General features: G+C 36.8%; 1 protein-coding gene across 4 annotated transcripts in view; it reads right to left on the reverse strand.

Moving 5' to 3' along the window:
• LOC141735505 (protein ARK2N-like) overlaps positions 1 to 18956 on the reverse strand; it is a 48883-nt gene that overhangs the window by 14716 nt on the left and 15211 nt on the right. For 3 of the 4 annotated variants that reach the window (XM_074568403.1, XM_074568399.1, XM_074568401.1), the window contains exon 2: positions 14671 to 15484. In XM_074568403.1, coding sequence (XP_074424504.1) covers positions 14671 to 15391 — 721 coding nt within the window. In that variant the 5' untranslated portion in view covers positions 15392 to 15484. The remainder of the gene's footprint in view (positions 1 to 14670; positions 15485 to 18956) is intronic. The other variant, XM_074568400.1, reaches the window with a different exon arrangement.

The following is an 18956-nucleotide window of genomic DNA, read 5'->3' on the forward strand; positions in this document are numbered from 1 at the left end:
AGGTGGTTATTAACCTCCTTATGCCTATAGGGGAAACTGAGGCAAGCAGAGATTTGCTCAAGGCTGACAAGCAGAGAAGCTCAGCTTTGCTGAAAACAACCCTCCCCTCAAATTACTGAGCTATTTTTAACTGGTAAATTATTGAGTTGTTTAAAAATAGCGTGTAGAAATGCTTTTGTGAAACATGCAAAAGCTAAAAAGGCAACACACAGAGGCACCCAGGTACGTGCAAGCCCAAGGAGACAAGGCTTCTTCCAGCCTCACTGATGCACCTTCACTGTGAATACAGGCACTGCTTTGTCTTCATCTCAGTACTCTAAGCTAAATTGCATTTATTTTTATAACAGAAGAAAATACTGAGACATTTTAAAATAATAAAAGATCTAAGGATTGCCCTCATTTACATTTGACACTTAAATTTAAGAGAGAACTCCATTTACTTCAAGATTAAGCAAAACTTAGAATGGACTTTAACACCTATATTAATTTTAAGATCAGATGATCATTACACTAATCAAAATAATCATATATTGTGTGCCAAAACTAGAGGATTAATCTTAAGTGACTTGCCAAAATAGTTTTACATCAGTAACTTTAATCCAAACAGAAAGGCTTCATATACAAAACTACAGGCTGAAGTGACAGACTTTTTGTTTTAGATAAACAATACAAACCCGGTATTATTTAAAACCTGGTCCAGAGCTGTGGTTTCATAAAATACGTTCATAAAGTATGTGGCATAAACTAGCTGAACCCTAAAACAATTCCCAAAGGGGGAGGGGGGCAGGAGATCTGTGCTTTTTTGTGTTGTTTAGCAACATGAAACACTTAATTACTATTTATATTTATTTATTTCGGGTCACAGTAGTTACATTTCAAAGTTTACAGGGTTAGGCAAAGAATACATTGTAAATACAATAAAAAACCAATAGTAGTATAACAACATTCTCTCTAAAATCATAAAGTGAACAAGAAGTTATCGATGAATCCACTTTTCTCACGTTTTCCTTCATTTCACACAGTAAAGCTTTTGTGGGTTTTTTTACCATAATAATAAAATAATAAAATCCAAACAACATGACCAAATGAGTACGTGTTCTCAGACTGGATCAATTTTAAATCTATCACATCAAAAGAGATCTCAAAAATTCAAGTCTTGCTGATCAACATTCATTCTTTCAGGCTTCTTTGATGACTAGATGGAAAATATCTTGGATTTGTTTTATGAAATTATACAGAAATCTATAAAAAAGTCTTTTTTGTTGTGCATTAAGCAAAGGCACATGGAACATGGCTGTGTATTGAAAATATCAAGAAGTGGCATGCACTCTATATCTCACAATAGGATTTATTTTCCCTGATGCCACCTAATGATTCATTAATTATGGAAGCAGATATATTAGCCAGATCTCTTCTCCAGTTTTACTTGCAAAAGCGTATCAGGAGGGTTTTGGAAACCATCACACCCTACTCTTACATAGCTATAACAGTTAAAAAAACCAAACAAAACAAAACAAACAAAAAAATCCCTATGTAATTACAACTTACATTAGGAAAAGGCAAACATGCACCCCATATGCATCCCTCCAGAAAACATCACATTTTTGCAAGTAAAAAACGCATCTTCCCATGGAAGGACTGGTACAGCCTTAATATAAAACTTTTGCTGGCCCCGCTTGATCAGTCTGCGAGATTCTGAAATAGCACCTAACTTAATAAGCCTATTTTCCATGTGCCTTCATTTTGCTGATCTAACACTATGAGACTAATAAAATTTGTGAGAAAGACCTGGTTTCTAGCTTCATGTTTTGCAAGGTACTGTCCATCTCTATCAATCAGCCTGAATATTTTAGCTTCTACAGTACAAATTACACAGCGGATTTGTTCTAATGCTTCCAAATGTAAATGCAGTGGTCACAGTGTAGACCTTGATTATTTTAAAAACATCTACTCAACTGGCCTGATTTACACATGCTCATCAGGCAGAGACTCCCCTTAAAGCCAGCTGAAGGATTCACTGACCAAAAACTGCAGAATAAGTTCAATTTTAACGAGGTGAAATGCTAGCCCCATTGAAATTAGTAGCAATTTTCTACTGGTTTTAATAGGGCTAGGATTTAATATCTTAATGCCCTTGAAATATTATTTTTAAGAGATTTACAGTATGTGGATACAGGAAGAGACAAAATTATTAACAAGAGAAATCAGTGATAAATGTTTCAATTTATAAAATAACTCCCAAATATAATCCCATTTCATTGAAGTTAAGATTGGTCCTCCAGTCTTAACTCTAGCAGCTCAGATAAAATAACCTAACAATCCTGCAAAAACACTAAAAGACACTGAGAACTTAAAAAAACCCCAGAGATGTATATTTCTGCCTGAATTATTTTGTCCTAATACTATTAAAAATAACACTGAATAGCAGTACACGAGTACTGTGTCCAGTTCTGGGCCCCCCAGTTCAAGAAGGACAGGGAACTGCTGGAGAGAGTCCAGCAGAGGGCTACAAAGATGATCAAGGGACTGGAGCCCCTCTCTTATGAGAAAAGGCTGAGAGACCTGGGTCTGTTTAGCCTGGAGAAGAGAAGACTGAGAGGGGATCTTATCAATGCTTATAAAATATCTAAAGGGCAGGTATCAAGAGGATGGGGACAGGCTCTTTTCAGTGGTGCCTGGCAACAAGACAAGAGGTAATGGGCACAAACTTGAGCATAGGAAGTTCCACCTAAACGTGAGGAGGAACTTCTTTACTTTGAGGGTGGCAGAGCCCTGGAACAGGCTGCCCAGAGAGGTGGTGGAGTCTCCTTCTCTGGAGACATTCAAAACCGCCTGGATGTGTTTCTGTCCAGCCTGCTCTAGGTAAACCTGCTTTGGTTGGACTAGATGATCTCCAGAGGCCCCTTCCAACCCCTACCATTCTGTGATTCTGTGATATCTGAAAGGTTTAAGATTTTGCTCTTTTTTTTTTCCTCCCCTGCTCAGTTATTTTTTGCAAGAGAAACACTGAATAAAGTTTCACTGCCTTTACTTGAATTTGGTTTATGTTGTAAATATTTAAGATTATTAATTTTCTAAATTATTTTTTAATTTTTTTTCCTAAATAAAACCTGAAAAATTATGATTTATTTTTTTTTTTAGAAGCACGTGAAGCAAAACCCCAAAACCCTCAGATAAAATGATGTGTGAAGGGTGGAATTTCCTGTAGACCTTCCTTACCAAACCCCACTCAAGTGAGGGAAGCAGCACAAATGCCTGGGGAAGAACCTGCAGCCAAAGCCTGCAAAACTACTGCACACTAAATAAAGCCCCTGGACTTCCAAGGGCTCCTACAGAGGGTCCAATTCTGGGAGCAGATCCTTCATTTTTTCATTTATTGAATTGTCAGTTTGACATTAGTGACATTTAAATTGAGCCTTTATATAAAGACTTATTTCTTTTGCACTTGCACAAAAAAATGCTAACAAATAGCTGTGTTTCACCTGCTACTAAATCCCAACTTTGCAGTCCCACAGGTGTTCAATTACCCAAACAGCTGCCACATTGAAAACATATAATTTGATATTAAAAATGGCAATATAGAAACTTGAATAAGCCAGCTGGGTTTAAATCAGCACCATCTTCCCTGGAATTACACGAGTTTACATCAGCTGATCTGACTTGATGCATTTAACTCTTTCAAACCATAAAATAAGTAAAATTCTTTAAAGAAACTAAAGTGTTTCTTTACTCGAGTCTGAAGTATAAAACCTAGGGTAAGAAGTCTAAATTATTGTCTGTGATTCTCCACATCAGTGCAAAACTCCTACTGATTTCTCTACTTGTTGAATTTGGTGGTTTTGAAGTAATTTGTTGAGATGTGGCATAAACATACATTCAAAATGTATCTCTGGGTTAGAAAGTAGAAGAGTTTCCTTCCGATAACCTTAAAATTAGTCTTAAATAAGGCCAGATTGCTTTAATAAAATATGGAATGGGTGAGATTAAAATTTATGTTAAAATTTCAGCTGAAGAAATTTTAACTCCCTGAAAGCATCTTTCAAATTCGCAATACAAAGCAAGAAGAGAGATGCTCCTGGTTTAATTGCCCAGCCTGCCAAATCCTTTATCAGGCAGGTTATACTACATCTGAATAACAGGAAAGCGGGGTTCCCCTTTCAGGTCAGAGAAGGAGAAACAAGATAATGGGCCAGATATTCAACCATGTAAATCAAATCAGCTCCTTTGAAATGAATTATGACAGCTTAATATCTGGCTCCAGTTTTGAGGCAAATGAAAAGAGCAACCCAACAAAATAATATTTCCCATTTACAACCATTGGTCTCGCACACGCAGGTGTTCTTAACACTAGATAGCTTTGGTGGGGAAATTAAGTTAAAATTATATCTAATATGAACTATTCCCTCAGTCTTCTGGGTGCCTTGGAATAATTTTATCCTAGAAAGAGTACAGCTTTAATGTCTCTATGCTCAACTGCTATAATCCTCTGTTCTTTCACGTTCACAGCTACTTGCACTAAAAAAACCCAATTAACATAAATGAATAAACATGTTTGACAGTTTTTCATTTTTGCCTATAGTAACCATTTTTTTATCTATTAATATAGTGAATAATTTAAATTTTTAAATAGACTACCTAATCTAGACATTGAAAGCTGGCAGAAATTTCACTGGCTAGATCCCTAACAAATTTTTCATCCATTTATAAGATCAGTACACAAAAGTCTGTTTCAGTCTGAGAGATAAATAAATTCAACTGATCTCCTTACACAATTTTTTTTTTTAAATACCTAATTGCTCCATATATATGCTATTTTATAAAAAAGGTTAAGGGCATGCTTACAGACATACTGAGTTAAGTGACTCTTACACATTAAAAGAAACCAGTCGCTGCAAAAAGCTGCTTCTGCATGCATGGGAAGACTTGTCATGCTTTAAAATATGCTGCTCGTCATAAAGGGGGGTGTGTGTGTATCTCTCAAATCTATGAGCACCAGAAGGATTTGTGGGTTTTTTTTTTATATCAGCAAATAATCTTCCCTGAAGGATCTTAAGTTTTAAACAGATGAGGACAAGTTTATTAAATTGCAACCAAACATAAAATAACTCATTTAACTTTTACCTGTAGTTAGGTTAAAAATGCACACAATGTCAGACGAGGGAGTTTTCTTACTCATTCATATCAAAATCTTTGTATCAAAATTACGCATGAAGGTGATCTGTAAAGAATTTATTCCAGTAGTTAAAAATTATCTCCTGCATAGTATTTCAAACAGTTACTCTGTAAACAACACAGCTCTCTAACCCCCCTTTTCTTTTTTTTAAATGAAGGCATCACATACTTAAAAAAAGTAAGTCTGGGCCAAGAATAATGTTAAAACACCAGTGGTAGTATTATATTGATAACAAAAAGCATTTCTTGAGTTACTGTTACAAGTTTGATCCACACCTCCATATAAATTGATGGAAGAGATCCCACTGACTTCAGGGAATACAAAAAAAATAAAATCAGACCTACAGAAGATAGTGATTATTTCCAACAGGAAGAAGAGGAATTACACTAAAATAATTAGGAAAAAAAGTGACTGTGGTTTAAACTGCAAAATAACAGAGCTAAGAGAGACCTGTAGTGTTCTCTTTACTTAAACTATGCCTATACAAAGACTTTCCATTTCCATTATTAGAATTTTAATTTGAATTAGAAACTTTTAGCAAGTTCTAACTGATGATAAATATACATTTTTGGTAGCTACAGAGAAGTTAACTTCACTTGAAGAAAGGCCTTAACGAAGAGGTGACCAAAAAATCCCTGCGTGTAATAATAGTAAGAATTAAATAGAGATTTCTAATATATAGTTTAAATTAATCCTACTAATCCTACATCACAGTTTCAAGCCTGCCTATTCAGGATAACTATCAGTATAAAAAAAAAATCCACACAATAGCAAGTTATTGTATTATTTAAATGAAACTAACATTCTGGCATTCCCCATCACAAGTAAATAAGGACTGGAGTGGCATTCAAATGTGGTTCAGAAGCTCTTGCTGGCTGACCCAGACCAGCAACTCATACCTTCAGACCACCACAGTGTTTATTAATCTGACCGTCAAACCTTCCTTTAAATTCCTGTGCCAAGGCTCAATCCTTCTACTGACGGCTGCTTATCTTTGGACTGACACAACTATTTTTATTCCAGCATGAAGGATGCTGTTTGGTCATATATACAGAAGGAAGCAGCAGCGCTTTGTACGTACAGGTCATGCATGCACACACAGTTGGGTGTGATTCACCTCACCTAACTTTAGCCAAAAGCTATCTATTCTAAACTGTTTATAAGGGAGGTTTAGACAACTAATAAAAGAGAAAGACACTGCCAGGAGGTATCCTCTGTAGGGGCTTATCTCTTCCCATTGACTCAGAAAGATCCACAGAACAGCAAACTAGACATCTAAAATTAGAGGAGATTACTTCCACCCAAACCGAACACACACACACACATATATGTATACATGTGTGTATTTGCGCACACAATGTAAGACAGCTGCTTCCATAAATATGCCATGTGCAACACAGCAGTGACATTAATAAAAACTCTGAACAGAAAATGAACTACTAAATGGAAGACAAAAAAAATAATCAGTTGTGCACATTTGTTATACATAGTTAAATCTTTAGGGTAAGCTTATTTATTACTTCTGCCTAAAAAGGAAGAAGAAAAAACCTAATGTGTGACATGTTCAAGCTGCTAAAATTTGGAAGTAAACAGATAGTTAAGGAAATATTATGGGTCTGTATCTAGTCTGAATCTCTAGGGTACTTTACATCTTTAAATATAAAACTTATTTCCTTATATAAATGTTTTAACATGCAAAAAGAGCATTTGGATGAATATTCTGAATGCTCCTATTGTAACAAACATAGCTCTACCGATTTCAGGGTATCTAAACAAGGATTCTAAGTTATATTTTCCCAAGTTTAGTAATGAAAGCTTAGGGTGGTTCCCCTGCACACCTTTAAAGGTGTTTGTATGTGTGTGCTGGCACATGGGTACACTGTGGGATTTTTTTAAACTACATATATATTCTCTATAAATTAAAAAAATATATCATGGTAATAAAACCCAAAAGAGAAAAAACAAAACAAACATATAGGAAGAGAAAAGCAAACCTTGTTTTTAGCATAATCCAAAGTAACATCAAGATTGCAAAGATAGGATTTTTTTTGAAGTTTATGACTTATTCAGATCAGGCTCTGCAACATTCCCATTCTCTGGAAAGATAGGTGGAAAATTGTTATTAAAAGTCGCTGGAAATTCTAGCATAGCATTGACATTTTGATAGCCCACGTAAGAATTAAATGACTGCTGTGGAAGTACTTGGCTATCAGGCATCTGTATGAAAGCCCCTGACTGGGTGGTAGGGGGGATTCTTTGGCCAACTAGTTGAATTTTAGGTTCCCTGGGCTCCAGTTGTTGCTTGCTTTCTTCATCCGTGTCAAGATGGGTTAGCTTTTCTATCCACATGCGAAATTTCTCCTCTGTCTGCCTCTGCATCTCGGCAAAGCAGTTCATGGCCTCTTCCAGGACACTGCCTATGCAGTTCCTATCCCACACGGTGCCCCTGTCAAGCAATCCTGGAATTTCCCTGGTCGCTCCTCCAGATCCCCCAGCACGACTGAAGCCAGCTTTAAAGACATTGAGGCCATTTGATAAGACATCATTAAGTAAGAACATAATATTGTTTAAGGCATGTTAACTCAGGAAAACAGACTTTTCTCATTGTGTCCCTTGGATATGACAACCGGTGAGGAATTAGCAAATATTAACCAACAGTATTATTGTCAAAAATAACATTTTACACTAACTGAGGTTATAATAGGAATTTTGGCTTCGAAATAATTTTTATTCTAGAATTCTCAGACAATTCTGTCACAAAGGTCTTTTTGTTTAATAAATAAACCAAATTAGTCCAATTCCCTTGCAATTCCCGTTTTAAATTCAACTGAAGGTGTCAAAAACATTATACAATAACATGTTTAGTTCTGTTAAGCTGTGATCCAAAATATTACTGTTTAATTAATAAACCTGAATAATTACGTGTATTTTACTTACATACTTGAACCCTTTTATAATGGCTGTTAAACACAGACAAAATTGTACACAAGATAACAGAGATAAAGGCTGATATAGTGATTGCAGCATCTAAAGGAGCCAAGCCTAAAGCTCTTGGTCTAATTTTGGAAAACACACTAACCACCAAAGAAGAGAATACATGACACAAACACAAAATGATATGTGAATACTGTGCTAATATACGAGGTGGAAGCACCCTCCGTTAGGTCTGATGGACACAGCTACATCACAGGGGTAATCCCCAAGAGATGTAGGAGTTGATCAACCTCACACCAACTACCATCACACAAGCCACCGGCTGGGCAACATTTCTAATGTTAATTCTAGACAAGGCAAAAACCAGACAGGGCATAGTTGGAAGGAAATTTTTCTCCTCCCTTCTATCCATCAAAAAGATGGTTAAAATGACTGGCTTTGGGATTATCAGGAAGAACTTTAGCAGCAAGAAGAGAAGACCATCCTCATTATCTTACTCTATCAATAAGAAAAGGCAGTAGTGTCTATATTTTTAAGTTTAGAGTTTGCTCAGGAATCCTCTAGGAAGCAATAAAACCCCAAGAAAATGAGGCTCTGTACCTGTTTGAGGAATAATAAACAATGTGTGCATGCTCTCCAAACACACAAACATGACCCAAGGTAATTCCAAAACGAGACAAGCATCACATTAAACTACACAAAGCAGCTACAGAACCTGACGATTTAATATATAAACGTGAAACTTGTGGGATCCTCTAGTTTAAGAATAATATAAAATATCCTAAGAGTGAGAGAAACCATTGCACAACCTAAGGAAATTTTTAATAATAAAAAACATAAGGCACTAAATCTTTACTGGGATTTCACTGTGCACATGAAGTTACAGTATTACTTAAACAATACATTCTTTTGGAATTTAGGAGCTATTTAAATGAGGTATACATAAGTCCTTCAGTAACAGCTAAACGGAGCCTAGGATTATTCTCTTATTTCTGAGCAGTAGCAATGCTACCCATCAGGGGCCAAAACCCTTCTATTATAACCCCTACTTTTTAAGTCTTCTCTCCCATCTGTTTACCTATCAGACAGGCTAGAAATTCAGCATTCGGGTCCTCTGCTCAAAAATAAATTACTTTACAGCAACTGATTTACAGCCCTCCAACTGCATTTTAACTAAAAGTAATTAAGTAAAATGGTACCTTTTTCCTAAAACGTGGTTCCTTTTGTATATTCAATGTCTTTTTCCTCCCTGAAAAAAATATTCCTTCTGTTCATATACTCCTAGTGTTGAACATCCAATATAATTATGTTTATTTGTCTTTAGTCAGGGATCTTATCCTAAGATCAAGTAACTAAATGGCAGTCTTTCTGATTTCCACAGGCTTATGGTCAGACACCTTTAAGTAATGTTGAGTAAGTTTTAATTGCAATTTAAATAAAAACTATTGATGTCGATATGCGAGAGACAATCTAGCTAGGCTTTTAAAGTTAAGAATGAACTAGCATGGTCAAAGTTGACAAAACTGTTCTGTAAACTGAAGAGACTACATATTGAAATATATATTACCCTGCGATGCTATTTTTAAAAGGCATCATTCATAGTAGATCTACAATTCACAGTAGCAGCAAATCAATGCTTCAAGTGCTTCCCTTACAGTTTTTATAACAAGCCTTATTCAATCTCTTCTTTCCTGGTGGTCTTCAGGGTTAAAAAGAAAATCAAGCCTAAAAATGCATTTTTATTATATTAAATGCTTATTTATTATATTATCTAACTATTTCCTTTGCTATCTATGAACTTACAGCTCTATAGTTTTTGAAGTTACGCCAAATTAAAAGGCAAAGAAATTTGCAATCGAAGAGGTCAGAAGCCAAGACTCGTATCTTATTTTCAAGACAATGCCTCCTGCAAAACAGCACCTAAGAAATGCTCCAATGCTGTCTCTTTTTGGGATCTATTAAGTACTATCTAAATAACAACCAAATCCAAAGTCATTTAACTTAGGAAGTCTGACAGCATAACAATTTAAGATAGGCTGCATCTTCATTGTTATTAGCAATGGTGGATTCCTCCATGTTGTTATGCTACCCGACATTTCCAAATGAGTATCTTACTGGAAATCACTCAGGATTCCCCCTCCCCGTTCTTATATAATTCTCATTCTGAGTTACTTCAACCAAATTCATCCCTTTCAAGATGCTTCATCCAAGGCTTACGCACAATTCTTAGGAGGAAGTAACCTGGCTGAGAGTCCCTCACACACATTGTTCCCTTCTCTTTGGATTTCCACGTATGAAAAACACTTTTCTTTTTTAAAAACATGAGCTGCAACACCTTTTTTTAACATCAATACTAAAACTTTTTAACAGATCTTTTGAAAGCCTAAAATACAAGTCATTCCTATTTCAATTCATATTTTCTGAGTTGTAGAAAGCACAATGGTGGTGAAATGCCAATATTTTATTATATTTGAATTTTTAAAAACCCTTTCCTTCTCCCAAGTGTTTACAAAGAAATAAACATTGATTCCCAGACTTGCTCTCATGCCAATTTAATTCAGAGTTAATTTAAAATAATTTCAAATTTGACCACGCAAAGGAAAAAACTTTCAACAGCAGCAGGTCTAGCAGAACCAATTTCAGTACTCAAAGATCATCCCTTGTGCCATGAATGCTATCTGGTGTTTAAGAATGGTAAAATCAAATGCCAACAGAGAGGCTCAATCATTAAAAGATAAGAAATTATTCCTCGTTTGCAATAATTAAAAAATCATGGCATCCCCTGAATTAAAAAGCCCAAGATTATGACTGCTCAGGTCAGTGTAAAGATTCCCAGTAAGTACCCATGAAGTTTAGATTGAACCTGTATTTTCAGGTGTAAATTAACACTCCACTCCGATGAGACCCCACCTGCAGTACTGCGTCCAGCTTTGGAGTCCCCAGCATAAGAAGGACATGGACCTGTTGGAGGGGGTCCAGCGGAGGGCCACAAAAACGATCAGAGGGCTGGAGCACCTATGCTATGAGGACAGGCTGAGAGAGTTGGGGTTGTTCAGCCTGGAGAAGAGAAGGCTCCAGGGAGACCTTATAGCAGCCTTCCAGTATCTGAAGGGGGCCTACAGGAAGGATGGGGAGGGACTTTTTACAAGGGTGTGTAGTGACAGGACAAGGGGTAATGGCTTCAAACTGGAAGAGGGTAGATTTCAATTAGATATCAGGAAGAAATTTTTCACTATGAGGGTGGTGAGGCACTGGAACAGGCTGCCCAGGGAAGTTGTGGATGCCCCATCCCTGGAGGTGTTCAAAGCCAGCCTGGATGGGGCTTTGAGCAGCCTGGTCTAGTGGGAGGTGTCCCTGCCCAGGGCAGGGGGGTTGGAACTAGATGATCTTTAAGGTCCCTTCCAACCCAAACCATTCTATATTCAGAATAACATAACATATTGTGCTTTGCTCCTACTGAGCTCACAGTATTTGTATTGAAGTATCACCAGTAAGATCTCAACTCTTTACTCTGCAGTCTTTCTTGAGAAGAAAAACAAGCCTGCCAGTATTTTAATCCATATTACATTTGAGTTCAGCAGAGAACTGACTCTCTATTGCACAACTGCTCAGTTCACAACTTGGGTGTATGCACAAAATGAAGCTAATAGCACTACACATGTTCATGGCATTATTTTGTATTTCATTGAACATTTTCCTTATCCCTACTAATTTAGCCAAACATATTTTGGAACCAGTCATGTGGATGGTTTGAAAAAACATAAGCGCACTATTAAAATGGAAGAGGTTTAGTAACGTGACACAAAAGGCTACTACTGTATTCTCAAATGTGGCACTTCAATTTTCAGACCACACACAAGAGAGCTGTCTTCTGTAATGCTACATATATCAATAGAAGGTTGAGAGCCAGAGTATGTACAGCCTTTGTACACAATTCCCACCTTAAATTAACTGTCACTAAAAATTTTAGAGCATCTCTGTTGGCAAAGCTATTTTTCAGACAGTAGATATTTGAAAATCAGTCACAATAATAAGCTACATTTAGACAGTAACCAACATTACAGCTGAAGAGTCCCAATACAATAAGACTAAGGGGAACATAGGCTACCTGTAAAACTCTCCTGCGTCCATGTGTGCAGACTTTTGCAAAAGTCTTTGCATGCTTATGTCCTTTTGACAGGTGCATTGTAGTTTCTTGATGTTCAAGTATCAAGTTAAACCTGAAGTTTTCTCTTAGCTTTTGACTGCATGCAGAGGACACTCATGGCCTGAATTTACAGTAATGCTTTTTGATAACCTGTATTATTTTCTAACTACATGGTCAATCCCTAAATTTGGGGGATATTCACAGTGTAACGCTAAGTGCACTAAAATGGCTTTCTAGTAGAAAAAAAATAATTATTAAGTTAAGCACTTTGCCAGTTTCAAGAAGAGGGATCACAGATGGCATGTGAATCTACCATTGAACCTACTCAGACTCACAGCTCCACCACATCTGTTAAAACCATATGTTTCATTAACCCATAAGTAGCACAGGATGCATTTTTGGCCAACCTTGTCCTTATCTCTATAGAGAATATTTTTCTCTTGTACTTAGGGACTGTTTCCCACAAGCCAAAGTCACTTCTATTTAAAGGAAAACCACAATGTGGCAGGTACGCATTGCGCCTAATTCCAAAAGGACAGCTCAAAAGTTTTAATGCCTTAAATGTAATTTAGTATCAAGCAGGTGATACTTGCTATGAAATAAGAATAAACGTCATTATTCCTCAGGATGGTTTTTGCACTCCCACATCTTGCATCGCAGGTAAAAATACGGCCTTGATGTAAATCATCACTAAACAATCAAATTATTTCGTACACTACAATGGGACCTTTTCACAGTTAAGACTGAGAGCTCAAATGCAGAAGAGCCTAGTGACACAGAAAAAGTGCCCTAAAGTGGTTTCAGATCTCTGCAATGGAAGTCAGAAATCTAGGCAGATCTGAAAATACCATGTGGTGCCTTTCTGGGTCAAAAGGTAGTTTTGTGACTTAAAAAAAAGAATATAACTTGAGGGATTTATTGTGTGTGTGTGTGCGTGCGTGTGTGTTGGGGTTTTTTAGGAATCCATCCCAAAACCTCAATGAAATAGTGTTTTTCAACAGGCTTTAAATCAGGCTTTAATTACCCAGCAAAGTGTAAATATAGTAAATAAAAAGGCACAAAACTATGAAAGCTAGAAGTTTAATTGACTAAATTGGTAAAAATAATTTTAGATCGCTATTAAAAGTTTACTACACAATAATTATAGGAAGACTATGCCTTTCCCAGACTTTCTAATAGTAAACATTAACTTCCTTTGTGCAACCTGCTTCCTAGCAATACGTGGGGGAAAAAAGCCAGTTCTCATGGTGACAGAATCATTCACCATAATCAAGCCAGTTAAAACACAGTTATTTGTAAAATCTGCTGAAAATATTTTAAATAATTCATCTAGCAAACATTAGTTCAGCAACTTAAGACTATTGCAGTTTTCTTTTAAGTGTTCTTGCCCCATGTAAGCTGATATTTATCTCCAAAAAAAACTTCTAGCACAAGAGGCAAAAAGGCATGTAACCCAGTAGAAATTGGCAAGTGAAAGAGTTTATTTTTATGTGATTTTTATTTTTGATTACTATATGACGACGGTTCTATGGTATAACATGCTGCAAGAAGAATTCACACAAAATCCTGTCCGCAGCACTTGGGCTAATAAAATAACAAAGACTCAGCAGACAAAAAGCTTGAAGAATTAATCTTTCTTTTGCTAATAAAATCATGAGAAGGCCCCTATAATTTGCTGCCTCCAATCTTAACACAGATGTGTCAGAAAATTAAAAGTATAGAAATTATAGATTATGACACAGGGAAATGGTAACAGCTTTGTCTAAAATGTTGAAAATTTAGGTGTGGATACACCTTGGGTACCTGCATAAACAAATTCATATTTGTGTCCTAAAATAGGTGATCAGCTGCAATCTGCAAGAATTTACAATAAGGCCAAGTAGATTGGTCATGCACTGAAATGTAGAGCTGAAAGTACAGCATAAGTGCAATAGTGAACAGGGCCTTACTGTAACACAGGTAAGAGATATGCCATCTTATTTTTAACACAGCTGTCGATATATTATAATATATATTTAATATAATATATATTTAATATATTATATAATATATTAAAGCAAAGTTGGCCACTTATCTTAAGAATGTATTTATTAGATTATCACCATCTAACGGGATCTGACAGCACTGATAGGAGTTCACATAGGCTTACAAAGGAAAAGATCTGAAAATTTCAGAATTCAGAGATAGTCCTTCCTCCAATTTCCCATTTCTATGCTTTGTTGGTGTGCTAAAGTGCACTGAAACCTCAGAACAGATTTTAAAAATTGCCCATGTCTTGTTAATATACTGCAGTCTTCCAATTTACACAGAGCTGCAGTTCTCCTGGTTTTTCTCAAGTGTCACTCATCTAATTTAGCATGACAGCTGAGAAATGATGTCAGATGTGTTACAGTTCAGTTTAAAAAACATCCTCTACCTGGTATCTCTGCAGTGATTGTCTTGCTGCTCCCTGAAACCTCTTCATCATCATCTGAACTCGTGCTTGAGTCACATGTCAGGTCACTATCACTGGTACTGCTGTCCTGCAGCAGGTTGTACTTCTTGCGAGCAGCTGCCTCCCGTTTCTGTCTTAACAGCCGAATTCTTTCTTTGTGCTTTTGACTTCGATGACCTTTTACCTTGGTAACTCGACCATTCTGCTTATCACTAGACTGTCGGTTTTTCTTGGCAGCCATTGTTGAAGTTTCACTTTCGGACCTGGATCGCCTGGATTTCCTCCCAACTGCAGCCCCAGACACTGCAGAAGGGTCTCCTTCTACAGCAGCTTCAGCTTGACAGGGCTCATTCTCTTCTGTGGAAGACAATGTATCCGAGTCAGCCAAATGCCCACTGGAAGAAGGGGAAAGCATGCAATGATTAGAAGAGTCACTCTCATAAACTCGACCACCTGTTGGCTTATCGCTCTCTGTAGATTCTAGCTGAGACTCCAAGGAGTCTCGCCTCAGTTCCATCAGTAAGCAAGGCATGGCAGAGTGCATCACAGAGTCTGTTGCAGTGGGCAAGTTGTCTTTCTGAGTTTGTGTCTCAAGTTCTATAGGTTTGTCTTTATCAGGAGCAGTCTCTTGCTTTTCAGAAGTCTTTGGTAGAACTTCTGAATCAACAAGTTCTTCTGCTTTTCCCACTGCCTCCATCTTCATTTCAAAACACCAAGGTCTTCCCGGTCTCAAAGCATGGAGAACGTGGTCTGGAAGACTGGGTGGACTAGATATCGACTTCAGCAATACAGCAGCCTGCACAAGAACAGAACAGTAAGAATAATTTACCTAAATAACTCAATCCTGCTCTTCACAGTATTACCTAAACAACTCATTGCTTTCAATTACAGACAGTGTTTCAGTATCGTATTAGTTTTCTTTATTTACTTTTTCCTAGTGAACTCATCCTGTTACACCAAACTATTCTTCCTTTTACACACCCATGAAAGATGGTATTGAAGTCACATTAAATGTGATTCACCTTACGAGAATAATAAAAATATTTCTAAACTCTTACTTTATAAAATTTAAATCAATATATTATAACAAACATATGCTAAACTTCTTTACCTAGAACTTTAAACATATTTTAATGGGGAATTTTAACCCTTATATACCATGCCAGCCTGAAAATTCACAGATTTGGTAGTCATCTACCTGGACAGACCAGAAAATAGTTCAGTTTCCATATCTATGAGAAATCTACTTTCAGTTGAACAGAACCTCAACCTTATAAAATTACAATGGTTTTATGGTAATTTGCAAACTTACAGTACCAACATGACGTAGGAGAAATCCAGTCACTTTGAGCAGAAACCGAGCGGCTGCTGAACATTACAGAGCACAACTACAAACACCTCTTCCAGTGAAACCACTCAGCCAGTAGATCTCACATAACAAATATGTATTTACAAGAAGCGTCATGAAGTGATACTAAGTCGTCAAGGACATGGGGTTTATGACATCTACAGGCAAGATCTTTAGAAGCATTAGCTATGTGTAACACAGATTTGTTCTCAGCAGAGAACCACCATGCTGGTGAGTCACGTAAAGACTTTTTAGGAGTATCTAATATATCATTCAAGTGCTCCTTGAATGTCTCCCATATAAGCCCTGGTTGTATGGGAACCTACAGGCTGACCTAGTTTCTCTCAAATCTGCCAGGAAAACAGCACCAAGTAGTATGGGCTACAAGCAAGAAACAGTATCCACCCACAAGCAGTAACCTACGTTTTACTTCAAGTTATAATTTAATAAATGGCATTGCTTCAGTGCAAACACAAAAAACCAAGCTATTTATTTGGTTGATAACTTACATGCTATCAACCCAAAAGCACCTGAAGCACCTTCAGGGAAACTTTGTTCGAGAGATCAATATTTACCATATTATCTTCATTATTCACACTCTGCCATCCACCTAAATTTTCACTTGGAATTCAACATAAAGATCTTTCATTTACCACATTCACTTACAGATAAGTGATATGGAACAAATCATTCATGGGTTTAGAAGTATAGTAAACGATAAATTTATGGCACTTCAAAAAAGTGTAGACAAGAAAAGATTTGATCTACTGTTTTTTAAAAACACATTTCTGCAGACAAGGGCAATTAGTACTTGAGCAGCCTGAGAAAGCACGGATGGTTCAGAGATTTTTCTGTACCCTGACAATCCTTCTTCAGTTCCCTGATCCATCCCGAGCTGCCTGCAATTCTATATATGTAATTGTATACTGCTTCCCCCCCTCCATCTGCGGAACAGAATAAGGCTACTTCCCTGCTTCTAAAAGGTGCTGTGAAAAGCTCAATGTTGTCCTATCTGCCCTAACCCACTTTGAAACATAATTTTTAAAGAATACTAAAATAGAGTTCATGCTTCCTTCAGGCTAATGAATTAAATGCTGTATGGTGCAAGGGAATTATGAAGATATTTATAGGAGAGAGACACCAATTAAGGAAAGAAAGCTAGTTAATATCAGACAACACAAGAAAGATGGAGATAACTCCAGGTCTGCTAAATATGAAAAGGGAAAAAGAAACCAGTAAAACCAGCATTTTACTTACAAAAACACCCCACCATATTGTAAAATATAGGAACATACACATAAAGAAAAATGTTTGCCAATACTTGCACTGAATAAAACTCTCTTGAAAGCAACTTAAAAGAAGAATTTCTGGAGATGCTAATTTAACGTAGGCAATAACTACTGCGAAAGAACCAGTTTATTTCCAAGGCCGCAGCACAGCATCAAACCCAAGTGATGAATACACACATTGAGACATAAATGCATCCCAACATTGTAATAAAAATCAGTACTTCTACATATTTCATCTGCAAATCTACATTATCAAATAATTCTCCTATTATACAGGTAAGTAAAACACAGATTTGATGATTAAATGACTGGCCAAGAGTTATACACAGTGAGATATGTATTATGCCTGCTAGTCCAACTCCCAGCTTTGCTCTGGCCATGTACTCCCATATGGCCATGCACTCCCACTTTTCTAAGAGTTTTGAAATGTATACGCAAGGAAAAATTTGGTCGCTCAAACACATACCAGAAGAATATTAGCCTGGCCAAAAGAAATGTATTTAAATATTCATACTAACAACTGCAGAACAGCTTCTGCACTATTTATTCTTTTAGCCTAGGGAGCACAAATAACAGAGCTCGACACAAAGATAAAGGGCAGCCAAAATGAACTAGAGACTTTTTTCACAAATGTCCAACTTGGGAACATCATCTATCTCACAGCTCACAAAGAGACTCTAAAAACACCTGTACTTGTCTTTCCGCCTCTCTGGCCTATCAGCCAGAAAAAAAAAAAAAAAAAAAAATTATGTTTCATCTACATGTTGCTACCTTCCTAACAGTCTAATTCAATGACTTAATAATAAAAAAATTTTCTTAAGTAGGATCTTACTTTAACTACTCAAACCACGCTAGTTTGATCCCTCACACAGGGATCAATGAATTTTATTTTCAGTAATAAGGTAACAACACACGGACTGGTAACTTCACAAAAGTATAGCTGGTTGACACTGAATTGCGTTTCTGTGTGCATGGAAAAAATATTTGCTCTGATGAGGTTTGTACTCTCCAGGTCCCTTGAACTGGCTATTTAAAAAGTCAACAATTTGACTATTAGTACGTCTATAAAAAAGAACTTCATATTTATTGTTCTGGTTTGAGATAAAACAGAACCAACTTTCTGATTTGTAATTTTACTTTTTAGCTGGGCCTCTTCTAACTGACCAAAGTCTGAAATTAACAGCATATTGTTCAGACACTGTTCACTCTCAGAGTGATAAGACCTGATTATACCAAGGAATGGTATGCACAAAGGCTCTTGCTTAGACTTCTTGCTATAACAACCAAGGTCAGCTCACTTCGCTGTTTTGCCCTGTTGGAGGGTCGGAAGCGGAGAAGCATAGAGGGGTCCCACCTGCAGTTTAGTTCTTTTTTCTAAACTCATAAGTCTCCTTATCTCTTCCTCACCTCTCTTGGTGGGGGGCATCTGTTGTTCTGATTGGCCAATCCAGCCAAAACCACAACATTTATCTTGGTGGAAAAAAACCCCAACCATCTGTTATGGCTCAAACAGACTTTGCTGCAGGGAAGAACAGAAAAAGTCCAGGGGAAAATATCTATGCCAAGGAAAGCCTTGTCTCAAAAAAAAAGAAAAAAAATAACGTACTGATTTAGTTCTACTTGAGAAATGT

This window comes from Larus michahellis, chromosome W (assembly GCF_964199755.1).
Source record: "Larus michahellis chromosome W, bLarMic1.1, whole genome shotgun sequence".
Lineage (NCBI taxonomy): Eukaryota > Metazoa > Chordata > Aves > Charadriiformes > Laridae > Larus > Larus michahellis.